Raw genomic sequence first — 17,757 nt, 5'->3', positions numbered from 1 at the left:
TAAATGTTCCTCCTCACCAAGTAGGCAGACCTCAGGACTCCACAGTCAGAGCCCATCTGATACCTGGCAGCTGGGGTGACACCGGTGCAGCGACTGAAGCAGTGGGGCTGAACGCAAGTTTGTCTTTTATCCTGACGGCCCTATCTTCTGCCCTCAAACACTAGCTTATTTTCAAGATAAAATACTGTAATATACAGACTAGCTTTTTTTATTCCTTTGAGTAACATTTTTTGCAAATTAGTAAGTTTACCCAATTAAATCAAGCAAGTAATAAATGCCAGTTGCATTTACTGGTGACAGAACACTCCTGTAGATACAATTCTAGTCAAATAGCTTATAGGCAGTGAACAAAACAAAAAAGTAGGCTTGAGAAATCAGGCCAGATTAAAGAAAATAATACGATCAGTTAATTAAGGCACATATTTTTTTGCTTGAGGATATAAGCAATGTGTCAGCAAGTATGTTACTATCTGTGCTTTTTCTTTTTTAGAAATATAGTTGGCTATCTACAGTGTTTCTCACTTGTTCTAAACCAGGGTAAATAACATGCATCAGGTTTTACAGTAGCTAATTTCTGTAATAGCACACTAGAAAATGCTTGTGGTATTCTAGGTAGACGTCCTTCCCTCGTCCAGGAAGGCGGGGAACATGCCAGCATCGCTACTGGGGATGGATGCATAAGGGTGGTAGTATATATGAAGCTCTGAGGAGCTGAGCTACAAAAAGATTAAGAAAACTTTTAAACTAGGGTCTCCCAAACTTTCTGGAGCAGGGGACATTTTTTCACAGCACATGTTGTACTGTTCTTTAAGCCATTACAGAGCTCAACCAGTTTGGGAAAACATTACAGTGTAACTGAAATCTGACTAAAAAGTTCTGGTAAAAAGATCTTGTTCAGAAATACACTAACTATAAATTATTTCCCAATGAGTGTTTTCAAAAGCAGGTAGCATAAATGGCCACTGTTAAGAAGCTAAGGGTGTTGAGATGTTAAATTCAAGCACATTCAAGGACAGAAGAGATTTAGGAAAGTGGCCGGGAATGAATACTTAGCGGAGCACTTCCTATGTACCAGGTCTATTCCTTTTCTAATTCAATCTTCAAAACGAGTTGGCAGAAGCTCACTTGATGAGTGAAGAAACTAAAAGTAAAGGTTAAGTTATTTATCACTAAGTGGCAGAGCTGGGAATGGAAGTCAAGTCTGTAACTCCGAAGACAGGAAAAAAAGTTACAGGTTTCAGATGAGTGCATGAACTATCTCAATGAAGAAGATAAGCATGAAAAAACTACACCTTACAAGTTACTGTAGAACATAACTTGAAACTAGAAAGACTTCTAAAAGTCTGCAGGTCCACCTAAAAGAGATGCTAAGCATTACCTCAATTAGATTTCCTAATGCATGATGTGGACAAAAAATGTTTGGACTGATAAACCCAGCAGTTACAAAAATTACTTGCAACCCCCCACCCCTCAAGTCAAGAGCATTTTAACAATTATTCAAAAAGTTGCTATCAAAGATTCCAATCAATTCATTACTAGTGGAATATATAAAAACTTAGAGGAGTCACAAGAGTTCCAAACTATTAATTTATAAAAATAACAACACACTTCTCAATATGAACAAGAACATTAGGATTCACTCTCATCAATGTCCTTATCTGGGTCTTGCTCGGCAGCCTCCTTTTCCTGTTGCTGTTTCTTCCAGAGTTTGGCCATGGCCAGGAGCTTGAGGTTGGGTTGGTTGGCAGCATCTTCGGGAAAGATGTAATCATAGTACTCTTCCCAGCCCGCATCAGACTACAGGAAACAAAGTAAAACAATTAAAAGATAAGGCAAAACATGGCTGAAATACTCACTGCAGTTAACTTTAGAGAATTTCAACTGCCAAACAGAGTTGAAATTCATCTGTTCATCCTACAAAACAGCATCAAAGCCCGTCACAGAAAGACCAAGGGCCGGGCCTGCAAGACTGGAGCAAATGAGCAGCTGTGCGGCTGGTGCTCTGCAAGGGCAGCTCGTGGAGAGCTAGAATCCAACGGAAGAAGATCCCAAAAACCAAGCACAGCTCCTCTACAGTCAGTCAAGAAGATACTCTGAGTCTCCTCCTCCATCTTTCAGTCTTCTAAGACTTAAAATTTTTAAAGACTTACTTCCTGTTACTTGGGAGCGAGAGCCATAAATCTGTGCACTCCCGTCCCGACTCCCTGGCCTTCCCGCCCCACCTCCAGTCACGGTCTGGCTTCCTAAAGTCACCGCAGTTCCAGCCGCACCACCACTTCAACGTCCTCCCGACAGGTCTCCTCTAACCGAAGGCCCCCGAGTAGGCCTGCAGGAGATGCCAACTACTGGGCAGGTCATTTTGAGAAAAGCCTGCCTACAGCTTACAAAGCCTCTGGATTGGGTCCAACTTAAAAGCTGAATTTCATTTCCCTCCACTCTGACCTCCTGCTTAACATTCCCGAAATAATCACACTTCATGCAGTTCCTGGAATCAACCACCTCCAAGAGGCCTTTGCCAACTGTCCACTATTCTCTAGCCCGGGTGGATTACACACCCTGCTCTCTGCTTCCGTGGAAGCCAGACTGCAAACATCTCCTACTGCAGGCTGTCTCCTCCCAGGCTCGGATTGTACTTGGCACATGAAAGTACAAATCTGAATGTCAGATGCATTTCTGCTCATCTGACCTGAGAGGAGCGGCTCCAGGGGCCCAGCTCTTACCCCATCATCCGCCTGGACCTTTCTTCTCTTCTTGACTTTCTCTGGCATGAGTTTGTCTACTCTCTCCTTATCTGACACTGTTCCAAATTCATCTTCAAAGCTTCGCCACGATTCCAGCAACATAAGTCTCTCTTCCTTTTCTTCGCAGTTTCTCATGGTTTTGTTAGCCTCTTCATAAATTTGTCTGCATTTAGCCAAACTTCCTTCTTTCCCTGAAGACAGCTCAAATTGTGCAAAGCTGATCCATACCTTATGAAAAATTATTACAGGAGCAAATTAGCCATGACACCTAGAAAACATTCACATAATAACACGAATTTTGGGGTGCCTGGGTGGCTCAGTTGGTTCAGCGTCCAGCTTCGGCTCAGGTCATGATCTCATGGTTCGTGGTTTTGAGCCCCACGTCAGGCTCTGTACTGACAGCTCAGAGCCTGAAGCCTGTTTCAGATCTGTGTCTCCCTTTCTCTGTGACCTCCCCTGCTCACACTTTCTCTCTCAAAAATAAAATATTTTTAAAAAATTACCCCCCCCACAAATTTCTAATGATATCTGAACATACTAATGTGTACATCGTAGTATTCCAAAGAACACTTATATGCTTCAGTAATCCTGAAGGAGTCTGCTTCTATATCCAATTACGTGTTTCAAAGAGTTTTAAAACCCTGAAAAGAGCTGAACTTTTCATTAAATCCCGTGATACTGGAGTTACTCCATGCAGTGTAAATACGTAGTATAAGCTTTATATTGTAAAGTCCTCTCGAGACTCATGGGCTCCTAAAAGCAAGGGAATCATTAAAAACCAAAACAACACTTAAGATACAGAAAAACAGTTCCTTCATGACTGCTGATTTAAGCAAAATCAAAGGTAATCTAGAGTGCAGGATACCTTGACGTGCTGTGTTCGCTGAAGCAATCGTCGGTAAAGATTTCGTGTTCTCTCAGTTTCTTCCTGCTCAATTTCAAAATCAATATATGACTTCCAAAGCACCTAGTAAAGAAAACTTAGTCAGTCTTGACATTTAAAGAGCAACATGTCCCTAGCCAAGACTGAGCTTAACTGCCATTCCAACCTAGGACATCCAGAAACCTAGGACTTCTATGAACAAATTAAGGACTAAGCAGCATGTGGACACAATGAAAATACTGGCATTTACAAGCTGGCCAAAATTTGGCTACAATTCTAGATTATGAGATAAAAGGCATTGGATTCATTTGTGGATTCTCTGTCAGTTTTTCAGATGCTGAATTTTTACCATAAAAAATTCAGAGATTTGCCACGTCTCCCAGATACTGCCATGATCCTGTCACCTACAAGTGACGTTGCCAGGGACATGCCTGGACTAGCCAGGATACACTCTTCTTACCCCTACTGTAAATTCCTTCATATGTCTGAGTTCACCTCAACAAGTATTCAGTGAGCAGCAGCCCACCTGCAAGGTGCTGCCCGTCAGGGAACAAGGACGAAGTAATACGTGGCCTGGGTGTCTGGGAGCTGAGGCCAACCGATGGAACCAAGAACACATAAGGCCCTGACCGAGCGCAGCCGGTGGAGCCCAAGCCAAAAAATGCAGAGTCACATTAGGGCAAGACTAATAAAAGGGGTGGGTGATTTCAGTGGTTCCTGGAGATTCAAACAGGTGCTAGCTGTGGTTTGGCGCCACCTCGTGGCTCAAGTTTAAATAGGGAAAGGATGATTTCAGGTCCTGTGGCAGGCCAGGACAGTGGCAGTAGTAATTCCAGGAACATCCTGCTTTACATACAGCTTCTTTTGCTGGCCCAATCTGGGCAAACGCTGTGCCAGGAGAATCTGGGGCTGTGCAGTCTCCACTTCCAGTTCTCCTGGTCTCCAGATGGGGCTGCCTGCTACCTGTTTCCATCCCCCTTAGTTAGCTTTCTGTTTGAGGAAAGGAGGCGGAGAGCCAGACACATACCCCGTTATATCCCAACTCATCCTGGTATAATGGGGCTTTCTGAGCCCTAGAATCCTACTAGAGGGCTGCTTCCTCCACCCCCGTCCTTCTTCTATCCCCCAAACAGTAAAGAACTAATCTGAGCAGACAAGACTACAAGTGAATTTACCTTTACAATGTGAAATGCACACACATTTAGATGATCATCTAAAGCAATGCTGGAGAAGTATCTAAAACAAGATTATATTCAACTCGAGAGCCTCACCTCGGGCATGTCTAATCGTGGCTGACTGATGGCTAACTCATAGATTGCCCGGGCTCGCTCTATGTCACCAAGGATTGTCTCTAACTCTGCAAATTTAATCCAAGAGGTACAATTTTCAGGTCCAAATTCCAAGAACTTCTCATAAAGTTTCCGGCATCTGTCAAATTCTCGAAGCTGCAACTCCAATTCTATGTAACCTTTAAATAACTTGTTCTTTGGGCATTTGCCTATGGAAGTTCCCTGGAAAACAAAATGACCAAACCACTGTGATATGTGGATTCAAGCTGTGCACAGACATCACCAACCTATCCCAACTGTTTTCAGCTGCGGAAGAACACGGCAAACCACTCTCCCTCTGTGGTACACAATGCCCACACTGCTTCTCGACGGAAGGCCGACAGAAACCTCTCCTCCCCCACCTGTCGGAGAGCCCATGCCCACTGGTGCCTGTTCAGCAAGAGGGTTGGAGAAGTCTGCACAAGTACTTTGGGTTTTACTTAGTGCCTCAGGAGCATGTATGTAATAAGGATGTCAAATAGATAAAACATCCCATAAGTAAAACGGTAATCATAGAAGGAAATCTGCTCCGCTGCACACAGCCGGGGCAAGAGTGACTAGCAGAAGGATAACTGAATTTACACATAATATCTGATCCTATCAAGAAACTTTAGAATAATTGTTAAGAGGAAGGTGCCTGTAATATCCCCAAATTTTGCACATTAGTCTCTTAAAAAGCTGCTTTAAGATCTGATGTGAACTAAGATCAGGTCTTTCCAGTCTGGGTAAAGATCTGGGAACTGGCAGCTGCAGATAAAGCTATTAATGTTAATTTACATTATCACCCGATTTTTCTTCAAAGGCCATGCATTTTCTGACACCTCTCAGGTTATAAAAGCAGAATATTTGTGTTGCATTCTTAGTAGGAACTGTCCAACTTGTTGGCACTAAGATTTAATTTTCTTCTTATAGAAGTCAATGATGCATCTTGATCCTTCCTTTACTCACCAAAGCTCTTCTGGCAAATGGTAAATTTTTCTGTCTTATTTCAAATTGTGCATATAGTAACCACATCTTGGCAAATGTGAACTAGAAAACAAAAGCACAAAAAAACACCTAAGAGAGTTGTTTCAGTGACACTGAAATATGTTAAGAATTTAATAAAAGGCCACATGCAATTAGATTTCCCTAGATATTCAGAGTGAAGACAGATGTGTCTTGTTTTTCAGCAAATTGGATGTTTATTTCTCAGAAGTTACAAAGAGTAGTCCAGATACTTTATTGCACTGCATGGCCCTGCAGCCCCTAGTGAGAACCGGCTGTTTTATAGGGATGCTGGTGAGCAGGCAGAACACGTCACTGCTATTCTAGAAGGTAACTCTGCCAACAGCTCTACTTGTTTCTCATGCTGGAAAGCAGGGCAGAGAGGATGTCTCAACTGTTTCCAGAATGTGCACCAAGTGCTCACCCACACGTGCATATGTCCACTCGGATACCACAAACACCTGTTGTTTCCTGCACGTGCTGTGTGTTCTCGGGCTGTGCCTCTTCCTCTGTCCTCCTATGAATTTCTACATTGTTACCTGTATCTTCGTCTCTAACCCAGGCTGTCCTCTCAACTACACGGTAAGGTTTGCTGAGGCAAGGAGCACGCTTGGTTCTCACTTAGTTTTCCAGAGTGCCTAGCCCATCAAATTATTCAAACAGCAAGTATTAGTTCACAAGTAACAGTTTGGAACAGAACACTTATAGCAAATATACCTTTTTATGAGGAATTAATTCCAAAGAAGCTTGATACACCTGTCTTGTCCTCTCAGGATCCTGTATTAGGATAAGAAATTTGCACAAAATATGAAGTCTGTTATTAATACTGATTTTACTGATACCAGTAAAAGTCTATACCCCCAACGTTGAGTATGTTTTCACAAGTTGCTATTTTCAATCTCTAATTTAATCATTTGACGGGTTAAAGAATCACCAACAATATAGCCATCAAACTCTGAGAGCTTCTCTGTAGAAAAGCTTTCGCCTGATGGCAGAAAGAAACAAAGATGTTTTACAGTCTCCACAGCAGAAAGCTAATCTTTCCCAATTAATTTATACACAACTGATTTCTGAAAATCCCACTTGCTCTTTACTAAAAACAAAGGTGTGCAATCTAGCTGTGATCCCTAATGATGAGATAATCCAGGGTATGATATGAAATTAAGCTAAGACTGGTTCACTGTTCCCTTTCAGGTTCCACGGGCTAATCTTCTTGTGGCTTAGTTTTAAAACACAAAATACAACAGAACAAAAGACACACCTTACCTGTGCCCACAACAGGTATACGCTGTTTAAAAGGCTGCAGAGAGAATGTGTAACTGTATGGCTGAGGACCTAAAACTAGTTTCTGTTTCTGTTTCAGAGACCGCACCCATCAGCTGCTACCCACGGCGGCTGAGCTGCGGCCACGCCGTACGTGCAGGGCGGAGACAGCCACCAACAGCTGACGCGGGGCTCCGCTTTTTACCTTTGCCTCCAGCTCCTCATAGAGCGCATAGTTGACCCACAGATAGATGTAGCGCTTCCAGTGCCGCTTCTCTTGAATGGGTGGCACGTTGGCAATGGCTCTTTCATACACTTCTCGAACAGTTTCCGCTTCGGCATCGCTTTCCACCAAGCGCAAGTAGTCAAACCACGCATCGTAATTGTGTGGATTAGCCTAGAAAGACGCCAAACTTATTGAATAAAAACCGAACCAAGACCTACACTTACTGGACTCCATGAGGTAAAATATGACACTAGATTGACTTCCTATGTTTTAGCAACTCTTTTTTTCTAAACTTCTCATGCTATTGCATTAAAAAGTCTGAGATTTTATAAACAGAAAAGAAAAAGGAATACAGAGGACAGATTATTAGCCAAGTGTTGCAGAGCAAGGCCGCTTTCACATACCAACACCAGCCCCAAGATAAGTACTGAATAATTAGCTGCCTATTATAAATGTTTTTGTTGATAGATACGACTGCATTTCATTATGTTTCGATTTAAAATTACAGAGGAATTAAAGTTTATTTATTTTAAGAGAGAGTGAGCATGAACAAGGGAGAGGCAGAGAAAGCAGGAGAGAGTGAATCCCAAGCAGGCTCTGGGCTCTCAGCAAGGAGCTGGAGGAGGGCTCTATCCCATGAATTGTGAGATCATGACCTGAACCAAAACCTAGAGTTGGAGGCTTAATTGACTGAGTCACACAGGTGGCCCCAAATTACAGTGAAATTATAACCATGGTCTCAATTGTGAAACCTGCCTTTTCAGTTAATAGTCATATACCTTGAACATATCTTGCTGACCTCATTTAACACCAGACTCAGCCTTTTGTTTGGCCATATTCTAATTAATGTGACTAAGCAAAATATTTTAGATATACAGCAGACCAGTAAAGGAAACGCTACTATCTTGACTTCAAATCAAAACAGTACGTTACATGTGAAGAGATGAGAATGGAACCTTACCTACAGCAGTTTGCTAAAAAGGACTGTACAAATACTGTTTGGCTCAATCTGAGTCTTCCTTCTTCAGAAATGAGTGCAAATGGAGTCCCAATTTTTTTTTAAAAATGTTTTTGAGAGACAGAGAGATAGAGACCATCAGTGTGAGTTGGTGAGAGGCAGAGAGAGGGAGACACAGAATCTGAAGTAGGCTCCAGGCCAAGGTGTCAGCACAGAACTCAACATGGGGCTCGAATGAACCCACAAACTGTGAAATCATGACCTGAGCCAAAGTCGGATGCTTAACTGACTGAACTTCCCCGGTGCCCCAAATGGAGTCTCACTTTCTGCTCAGGTTCTACGGCACAAAATCAGCAATCAACACGTGAGTGGCAGAGCAAACCCAGCTGTGCTTGCTGGCCTCCATCAGCCCTGCTTATCCCTGCTGAAACAGCTGCCAATTACTGGGGACAAGTCACCAAGAGCATGACTCCTGGAAGCCCACCTTTGCTAGCCCTCGCTTTACTGTAGCTGTTACTGTAAGCTGCATAGCTCAGTGTCCACGCCAACTCTCACCTTCACCTCCTCCTCATACTGGAATCTTCGTTTGCTCACAATGATGTCTTCAATACCCCGCCTATCACCAAATTTCTTCTCGAAGATGGTATAGTTTTTAAAGAGTTCTTGGGCCTCCTGCTTTGAAATCCTATCCAGGGCATACTTGTAGATGACTCGCACCCGTTCAAACTGAAAGCAGACAGGATGATTACTTCTACAACACAATATTCTCCTTTTACTCACAACTTGGAAAATAATTGACAGAATACATCACTTGGTGGATTTTGAGGTCTCAAAGTGTCCAAAATAAAGACTTTTCTTCTCCCTGTTGTTGAGAGTATTTATTTCAGTCAGAATGGCCCGACACTCTCCTTGGAGCTCCACATTTAATACTGTCTACCTAATGCTGCCAGTTGGAGGTTGTCTGTGCATCTCAGGCTAAACAAGTCCAAAACTGACCTCCTGTTTCTCACACAAAACCTGGATACCACTGTCTTCCCAGTGTTGGTCAGCAATACCTATGGTCATGCACTTGCTCAAGCCCCAAACCCGACGGGTCCTCCTTGATTCTTCTCCCTTCCTTATTCCCTACATTCACTACTTCAATGAGCCCTGCCATGTCCGCCGCTGCAACAGAGCCCTTTGCTTTCCCCCTATACCCATGCCATCTCCATTTCTTCCTTGGACCACTTCAAAATCACCCCACTTCTCCTTCTGCCACCTTTGTTCCAATACAATCTCCACAGATTAGCTAAAGGCTTTCCTTCAAATATTAAATCCTATCTTACCATCCTTCTGCTAAGACCCTAGGACAGGATCTGAGGTCCTTATCACACTAAGCATAAGACTCTGCATTTGGACCTTGGCCCACATTGCTCGATTCTGTAGTATTTGAGTTATTTTAAGGGATTATTTCCATATAGATTATGGACAAACAGAACTGACTTATTGGTGGGGCAATCTCTGTTTTCATCTCAAACTTCTGTTCTCTTCTAAGGGCTCTGGGCTTTTGTTTTCCAAGTTTATTACCTATAAAGCCCTTTAGTTAGGAGACCAAATGACTAATTCTCAGTTTATACATAGTATTCTTATCATAGATACAAAGGCTTAATTTTCAAGCAAAGTACGACAGAATCAGGGCAGGTTAATACAACCTATTATCGCCTGGCTCCCAATCTGCAGCTAAGCCACAAACATACACTGCTTTCTTTGCGAGATTTTGAAAACATTTTTCCCAAGGGTAAGTGAGTAAGAAACTGGAAATTAACTCAATGTGCACAAAGTTATCTTTCCTAAGCCGTTATGCAATGTAATTGAGTTCCTCAAGTGTACTTACTTCTTTCTGATTTTCTTCAAATTTGGCAAAGGCAACATAAAGGTGCTCATCCATATGTTCGTCTCCAAAGAACTCGACGGCTCTCTCATACACTTTCCGTGCGTGGGCAAAATAACCATGCTTTTCTTCAAAGCGGGCATACTTGATCCAATTCTTAACATCGGGGTGCACGAGAACAAGTTCAGGGGAGTTAAGGAAATACAACGCATGACAAGGCTTTAAAAAAAAAAAACCAACCGAACTCAAACCCCCAACAATGCAAACTACAAGGACACAGGCAAAGGCAAAGAAATGCTACTCTGTAACTTCTAGGAGTGGGCCGTGTCCTGTTCACCTGACTTCCTCCAGCGCTGAATCAGAACTTCAGTGATGGGCACAAGTCAGTGTGGAGAAATGAAAAACTTAAAGCCTGTTATCAATGTCATCCTGAATACGTCGTTTAAATTGTCCAAGACTCAGGGTTTATCATCTGTAAATACAGAAAAAGAATACTAACCAAACTCACTACTTGACTGCTGGCCTTAAAAGAGGAAATGGATGTAAAGCTCTTAACAGATTTGAACCTAAAGAATGTGCTCAATCAATGGCACCTACTATCTTATATGCTCAGTAACATTAATATTTGAATTAATGATTAAGAAAAAAAAGTCACGAAAACGTTAAAACTACTAACTATAGCCAGAAGAGAAAGGTTTTTGTTTTGTGTTTTTAATTATTGAAATGTAGCTGACATTTAAAGAGTTTTGAATTACTATTTTATTTAATAGGATATATCTATTTTTCTTCTAACTTGCTTGAGGAATCGTGAATTCTGAAGTAGTAATACCTTCAGGTATGACAATGATGTGAAGAGCAAAGGCTCCATGGCTGCGGCTGGGCTCTGAGCCCACCTCTGCCACCACCTGCGAGCCCCTGGCCTCACTGCTTAGCCGCTTACGCTGCGTTTCCCATCCTGCAGACTTGAGCGGATCCTGCACTCAGCGCTGTCCTGAGGGCTGAGTGATGGTATCTGTAAAGGGCCTCTAGCAATGCCTGGCACATAACAAGTGTCACAAAAGCTTCCGTTGAACTAACAATATTAAAATGTGCAAAGCTAAAAAAAAAAAAAAGTAAAAATAAAATGTGCAAAGCTGATTTTCCTTTTTCCTGGTATTTATGTTCAAAGAAGTCACTCTTACCACTTAATTTCAAATACCAAATCACTGTTCCTAAGCAAAGTTATGTACACGGGCGCACGTGCATGCACACGCACACAAACCAGGCACACACATACACGCCAGCCACCACCCTCATACAGATAATCTTAAATCCGAAAGACAACTCATCTTGAGTCTATTTCATTTTAGAAGAGAGAAAACAAGGGTCAGAAGTGTTAACTAACTCGTCCGAGGCTGTCCCACTAACGCACGCCGGAGAAGGGACTCGCAAACCCGTCCAGCTGGCCCTAGAGCAGAGCTTCTTGCACTGCACGAAGCTGCCCTCTGGGCTCCATCCTTTGCAGAGCTACTGTAGCAGGGCTAATGACCCACACCGTAGAAAAACCTAGGGGAAAAATCCCAGAGAAACAGGACTGGCTATAGGAGCCAAAGCCTTGGAGTGTCACTTTCCATAAGGAACCATGGCATTAACCCCAAAATATAAACAATCCCAAAGTTTCACTGGTAAAAGCTCAATGACCCAGACCATGAACTTTTATTCTGACCACCCTGTGCCTCTAGAAAATATGTAGGTAGCCTCCGAAGCCGGCTGAACTTGCATCTTTGACTTCCTAGTCCACATTAATGACTGTCCACACGCCCAGACCACCATTGCCTCTCCATGGGGTGAGCAGCACCCAGGACAGTAACAGTGCCACTCGGACTCGCTGGAAGGATATATCGCTCGTAAATGGTGCGGGCCCGATCCACCTCTTTGTATCGCAGCTCAAAGTTGATGTAGGAGTGCCAGGCCTGCTCCTCGGGCTGCCACTCCATCCAGCGCTCAAACACCTGCCGGGCGCCAGCAATGTTTCCCAACATCTCCTCCATGTACGTGTACTTGTACCTTTAACAAAACCATCCAAAAGTATCAGTCGTGGTCAAAATGACTTAGGACAAGAAAATCATCTTTGGCATTTCATAGTTTTAACTTTGTTAAATGTGAAAAAGACTTAGGCCTTCATGCTCCCGAACAGTTAAATCAAACATGTTTTCTTACTACAACGTACATCCGAAAAGGATGAACCATAGGTAAAAAAAGGTATTTTCTTAAAAATTGCTTAGTTCAACAAGAAGTTTCTTACATATAAAAGATTACAATACAAATTTTAGTTTGATTACACAAGCTATTATGTGCTGTGACTGACTTATACTACAAATATCAAAAAGTACTTGCAAAATGTTTAAAGAAAAACTAGCGGGGCGCCTGGGTGGCTCAGTCGGTTAAGCCTCCGACTTCGGCTCAGGTCAGATCTCACGTTCGTGGGTTTAAGCCCTGCATCAGGCTGTGTGCTGACAGCTAGCTCAGAGCCTGGAGCCTGCTTCTGGTTCTGTGTCTCCTCTCTCTCTGCCCCTTCCCTTCTCATGCTCTGTCTCTCTCTGTATCAAAAATAAATAAAACACTAAAAAAAAATTTTTTTTAAATAAAAAAAATTTAAAAAATAAAGAAAAACTAGTATGTAAATTAAATATATACTTACAACCACGGAAATAAAATAAATGCACAGAAATGCAGAACTTTTCTAGCTTACAAAAGGCTGCTGTAGTGTGGTAGGTCAGAAACTTACCAGAATTGGTTGACTCGAGGCAGAGTTGTTATGGCCCGGTCCCAGATATTTCGGGCATGGTTGACCTGGCGATTCTTCATTTCCATTTCTGCATATTTCAGCCAGAGTGTAATATTTCGGTAGTCTACATCTAAAGCACGTTCGTATATGGATCGAGCCCTTAGGAATCCAGATTTGGAGACTGTCAGGAGTAGCATATAACAATACATGTGGCAACTATTTCAAACTACCTGCAGTGCCCTACTATTTTATCAGGTGTCCGCCATGAGCCAGGTTTTGGGCATAAAAAAGTAGAAAGACATGTTTTCAGGAAGTTTACAGACTCTTAGAGAAGACAGACATGCATGTAATCACAATGCAATATAGTTAAGTGTTATAATCACAATTTACATCAGGAAGCAAAAAAAATTTAAGTGTCTGGTGCAAAAGCCTAAGCAACAGGGAACTCCAGAGTTGGGAAGTTGAGGAAAGCTCCAGAGGGCAAGGTGGGCGAGGAGGGGTGCTCTTTCCAGGCATAGAGAGGGGCCTAGCACAGGGTAAGATGTATGCAGGAGTGGCAAGCACACAGGCGTGCTGGGGGCAGCGGGCATGCTGGGCGTGCTGGGAGAGTGCAGAAAGGCTGGGCAGCGGGAAGGGCCAGGCGGGGACTTTCATCTTGTCGATCACTGGTTTTTGGAGAAACAATTTCTATTTAGAAGAATCCCAATACAGAGCAAGCAGATGCAACTGCATTTCTGATTGCAGAGTGTGTGCTGGTGGTGATACCCACCTACAGCACCTCCTCTGCAGCTCCCCTCGGACTCTCCTACACAGTGCCTCTGAGGCCCCTCAAAGGACCCTGAAGTCCATGGAACAATTTAGAGAATTACTACCAGAGGTACACTCTTTCACTCATGCTTTACCTTTTTCTGTTTCTTTTCTGTCTCTTAACTTACAACATCTTTATATATGATACTATACACTAAGTAATTTTACCTTTGAATCTCCTTTAGACTCTCCTCCCATTGTGCGTATTTTATCCAGTTACTAATCACAGTCCTGTTTTTTCTTATGTTATCTTCAAAAGTCTAGAGAAAGGAAAAGAAGGTCAAATTGAAGGGAAAAATAAGTAAAAAGGACACTGTCCTTTATCCATTAATCCTGTTCTTTTAAAAAAAAAAAGGGGGAGGGAGTTATTTTTTATTCATTTATTTAGAGAAAAAGAGAGAAGGTGGGGCAGAGAGAAAATCCCAAGCAGGCTCTGTGCTGTCAGCACAGAGCCTGACACGTGGCTTAATCTCACAAACAGTGAGATCATGACCTGAGCCAAAATCAGGAGCTGGACACTGAACCAACTGAGCCACCCATGACCCTATGAATTCTATTTTAAAAGGTTTATTCATTTTGTTCTTATTTAGGGAAAATTACATCCTGGAATCATTGAGAAATAAGAAACTCATAATGAAGGTTACAATCTCAGTTGTTTCTTTAAAGTCTTACATGCAAACAAAGAGAAACACTTAGATATACAGAATTATCAGCAGAACTATTGGTGTCTTCTATTACTGATAATAACTGACATTTTAATATACTCTATAGTTGTTCCTAGTATAAAAATGTTTTTGATTATTTCAGTCCTTTTGGTAATGTCTCCAAATTTCATACATTACTCTTAAACATCACTAATAAATAGATACAAAAGCATTAGTGATTTAAAACTGCCCTAGAGTGAGGATTCTAGGTGAGGAAGTCAGACCCCCAAATCTTCTTATGGCTCTTTCCCAGGTCTTAGTTCCTACTGCAGAAGGTGGGAGTGTGCCAAGGGGACAGCCACAGCAAGTCCAGCCCACTCTGGCTGTCACATGTTTCACTTGTTAAACTACCATATTTGATTCAGAACCAAAAATTATGTCACTGGTGGATTTAATTTTTTAATACTTTTATTTTAAAGATAACTCATGGTGTATTTTATACAGTTCAGCAAATGGCAAGGATATGGAGAAACAGACACCCTCTTACACTGTTGGTGGGAATGCAAACTAGTGTACCTGCTCTGAAAAACAGTGTGGAGGTTCCTCAAAAAACTATCCATAGAACTCCCTTATGACCCAGCAATAGCACTGCTAGGGATTTACCCAAAGGATACAGAAGTGCTGATGCATAGGGGCACATGTACCCCAATGTTCATAGCAACACTTTCAACAATAGCCAAATCATGGAAAGAGCCTAAATGTCCATCAACTGACAAATGGATCAAAAAGATGTGGTTTATATATACAATGGAATACTACATGGCAATGAGAAAGAATGAAATCTGGCCATTTGCAGCACGTGAATGGAACTCGAGGGTGTTATGCTAAGTGAAATAAATCAGGCAAGGAAGGACAGATACCATATGTTTTCACTCATATGTTTAACAGGAGAAACTTAGCAGAGGACTATGGGGGAGGGGAAGGGGAAAAATAGTTAAGGAGAGGGAGGGAGGCAACCATAAGAGACTCTTAAATACTGAGAACAAATTGAGGGTGGATGGAGGGTGGAGGAAAGGGGAGAGTGGGTGATGGACACTGAGGAGGGCACTTGTTGGGATGAGCACTGGGTGCTGTATGGAAACCAATATGACAATAAATTATATTTTTAAAAACCTAAAAAAAATAAAGTTCAGCAAAATGCAATTACTTGGTAACCAGAAGTCACCCTACTCATGGGGCTAGAAACGCTAACCTATTCTTAAGCTATTGCCTCTCTAACCAATGAGGAACTCTGCAAACTGACAATATTATTAACAGACTGGAAGGTATCACCTTGACTAACCTTCCTTTTCCTTAGTTTGTAATCATTTAACTCTTCTTCATCTGTGATCTTCTGTTGAGGTGGAGGTGGAAGCAGCTCAAGTTCTCTCTCTTTAGCTTCTCGTAAAAGTTGCTCAGCAGTTATCTGTACCTCAGCTGGGGCTTTGTTTTTCACCTTTTAAGACAAGACAGTTCCATTTTTAGTAGATACTTATCACACAAGGTTCAGGAAAACAGACATTTTTGGGTGTGGGAGTGTGTGTGTGTGAACTTTTTAAGTATTATTACAAGATGCTCTCTTTGTATGACATGTTTTCATTTCTCTATGAAAGTAAACACAAAACTGTTTTCTTTCTTATGCGTGGGATCTATTACAGAACCGTAGGTAAGTCTTAAGAAAAAAGGTAGCAAACATAGCAAGTGTCCCGTTAGATTAGTATAATAATAAACTTGGACGCTCCTTACGTAAAACAGGTTTTAAGATGTGTGCCATATCTCATCTAGTGTTACAACTTCTAGTTACAAAATTTTCCAATTACGCCCAGATGAACGATAATGCCTCAACTTGCGCCGGGTTTTTCATGGCATTTCAAATCAAAGACAATATTCAGTAAATTCCCATCACTAGATGATAAGTTTCTTGAGGTCTTAAAGCTGCCCAACACAACAGCCATGAGCTAACATAGGGAGTCCAGAGATAAGTGAGAGAGTAAAATATAAACTGGATTTTGAAGACTTAGTATGAAAAACTAAATAAAAGACCAAATTAAATTTTCCATATGGATTACATGGTGAAACAACAACATCTTGGATATAATGGGTTAAAGAAAACATAGAGTTGAATTAATGTCACCTGTTGTAACTGTTCAATGTAGCTGCAGGAAAACTTAAAATTACCTATTTGGCTCACCTTACGTTTCTATTAGACCACTGGTGCCGAATCAAACTTTTTGGAACTAAATTATAAGAAGTATTAATTGTATAATGCCACATGTGAAATGATCTCAAAATGATGCTAGCTCAAACGTAATCACAGATACTCTGCTGTGTGATTTATATGCATTATCTCATGGAGTCATCTAAATGAGTATGTAAAAGACAAGCTCAAGAGAGCCATCTGGGCTGGAGCAGACTGGAGTGAGGGCATCTGCAAAGGCTCAGGACAAAGCGTGTTACATAATAAGCACTCAGTAAGTATCGGCCACCTATGAAAATACCAGATAACATCAAATATATTGTTTAATTAAATTAATGCCGCTACACAATCCATGCCTTCTCATTCCTCCAACTCTCAGCTGGCTAACTGCTAGTCAGCCATCACTTCCCCGGCAAAGTTTACTCTGCAGACTCCTCACACAACTTCCACTATTCCATGGCATAGTCTACCTGCCTCAGTAGCATTTGACAAGGTTGCAATTTTACACTAATTCGTGTCTTATTTGAGGACTGCTCGTCGCCCGCAATAAATGAGCTTCCCAGAGCCTAGCGCACTAATTTCTGCCAAATGACACCCCAGCAAAAACACCTCGCAGAACGAAGGCCAAGCCAACGCGAGGAATGCTCCGGAATGACAAAAGCTTGCCACCCCCACTTCCCACCGGCTGACCCGCCCCCTCGGCGAGCACGGGGTGGGCCTGCTCCTGGCGCCACACCCTCCCCGGCCGCGGGCTCCACGGAGGTTGGGGCAGCCCCTCTCCCGGATCTCCTCCCACAAAGCCCCTCGCGGTCGCCTACCTTGGCCACTTTGGGAATCCTCTGTTTCCCGGCTGCAGTGGAGGCCGCCATGGCTGCAGCAGCAGGCCTCAGGCCAACCCGAACCCTAGAAATCTGCCCCGATGGCTGGCCGGAACGCCGGAGCTTTCTGACAACAAGCGGAATCCCGGAACAGGAAGCGGAAGTAGCTTGTGTGACCTTTGACTTCCCGCATGCGTGCTGACGCAGTTGTAACTTCGTTTCTGTGGTAACC

General features: G+C 42.5%; 1 protein-coding gene across 1 annotated transcript; it reads right to left on the bottom strand.

Moving 5' to 3' along the window:
* Positions 1-192: 192 nt before the first annotated feature.
* Positions 193-17,672, bottom strand: CRNKL1 (crooked neck pre-mRNA splicing factor 1). Its single transcript, XM_029918150.1, has 14 exons — positions 17,526-17,672; positions 15,814-15,966; positions 13,996-14,087; positions 13,021-13,179; positions 12,133-12,299; positions 10,257-10,435; positions 8,939-9,109; positions 7,405-7,596; positions 6,654-6,713; positions 5,901-5,981; positions 4,896-5,135; positions 3,607-3,708; positions 2,721-2,969; positions 193-1,797 (listed from the first exon to the last, which is right to left on the bottom strand). Exons 1-14 carry the CDS (start codon positions 17,574-17,576, stop codon positions 1,630-1,632), a joined length of 2,064 nt encoding a protein of 687 aa, XP_029774010.1. The 5' UTR covers positions 17,577-17,672; the 3' UTR covers positions 193-1,629.
* Between the last annotated feature and the right edge of the window lie 85 nt (positions 17,673-17,757).

This window comes from Suricata suricatta, chromosome 12 (genome assembly GCF_006229205.1).
Source record: "Suricata suricatta isolate VVHF042 chromosome 12, meerkat_22Aug2017_6uvM2_HiC, whole genome shotgun sequence".
NCBI classification, from domain to species: Eukaryota; Metazoa; Chordata; class Mammalia; order Carnivora; family Herpestidae; genus Suricata; species Suricata suricatta.
The sequence above is the reverse complement of the archived record's forward strand: the minus strand, read 5'-3'. Positions and strand labels throughout refer to the sequence as shown.

Excerpts from the sequence above, each read along its gene's own strand:
- CRNKL1 (XM_029918150.1), bottom strand. The coding sequence starts at position 17,576 with ATGGCGGCCTCCACTGCAGCCGGGAAACAGAGGATTCCCAAAGTGGCC. Across the intron at positions 13,180-13,995 it reads AGTCTAAAGGAGATTCAAAG|GGCTCGATCCATATACGAAC; the intron begins GTAAAATTACTT and ends TGGATTCCTAAG. Across the intron at positions 2,970-3,606 it reads AGCGAACACAGCACGTCAAG|GTATGGATCAGCTTTGCACA; the intron begins GTATCCTGCACT and ends ATTTTTCATAAG.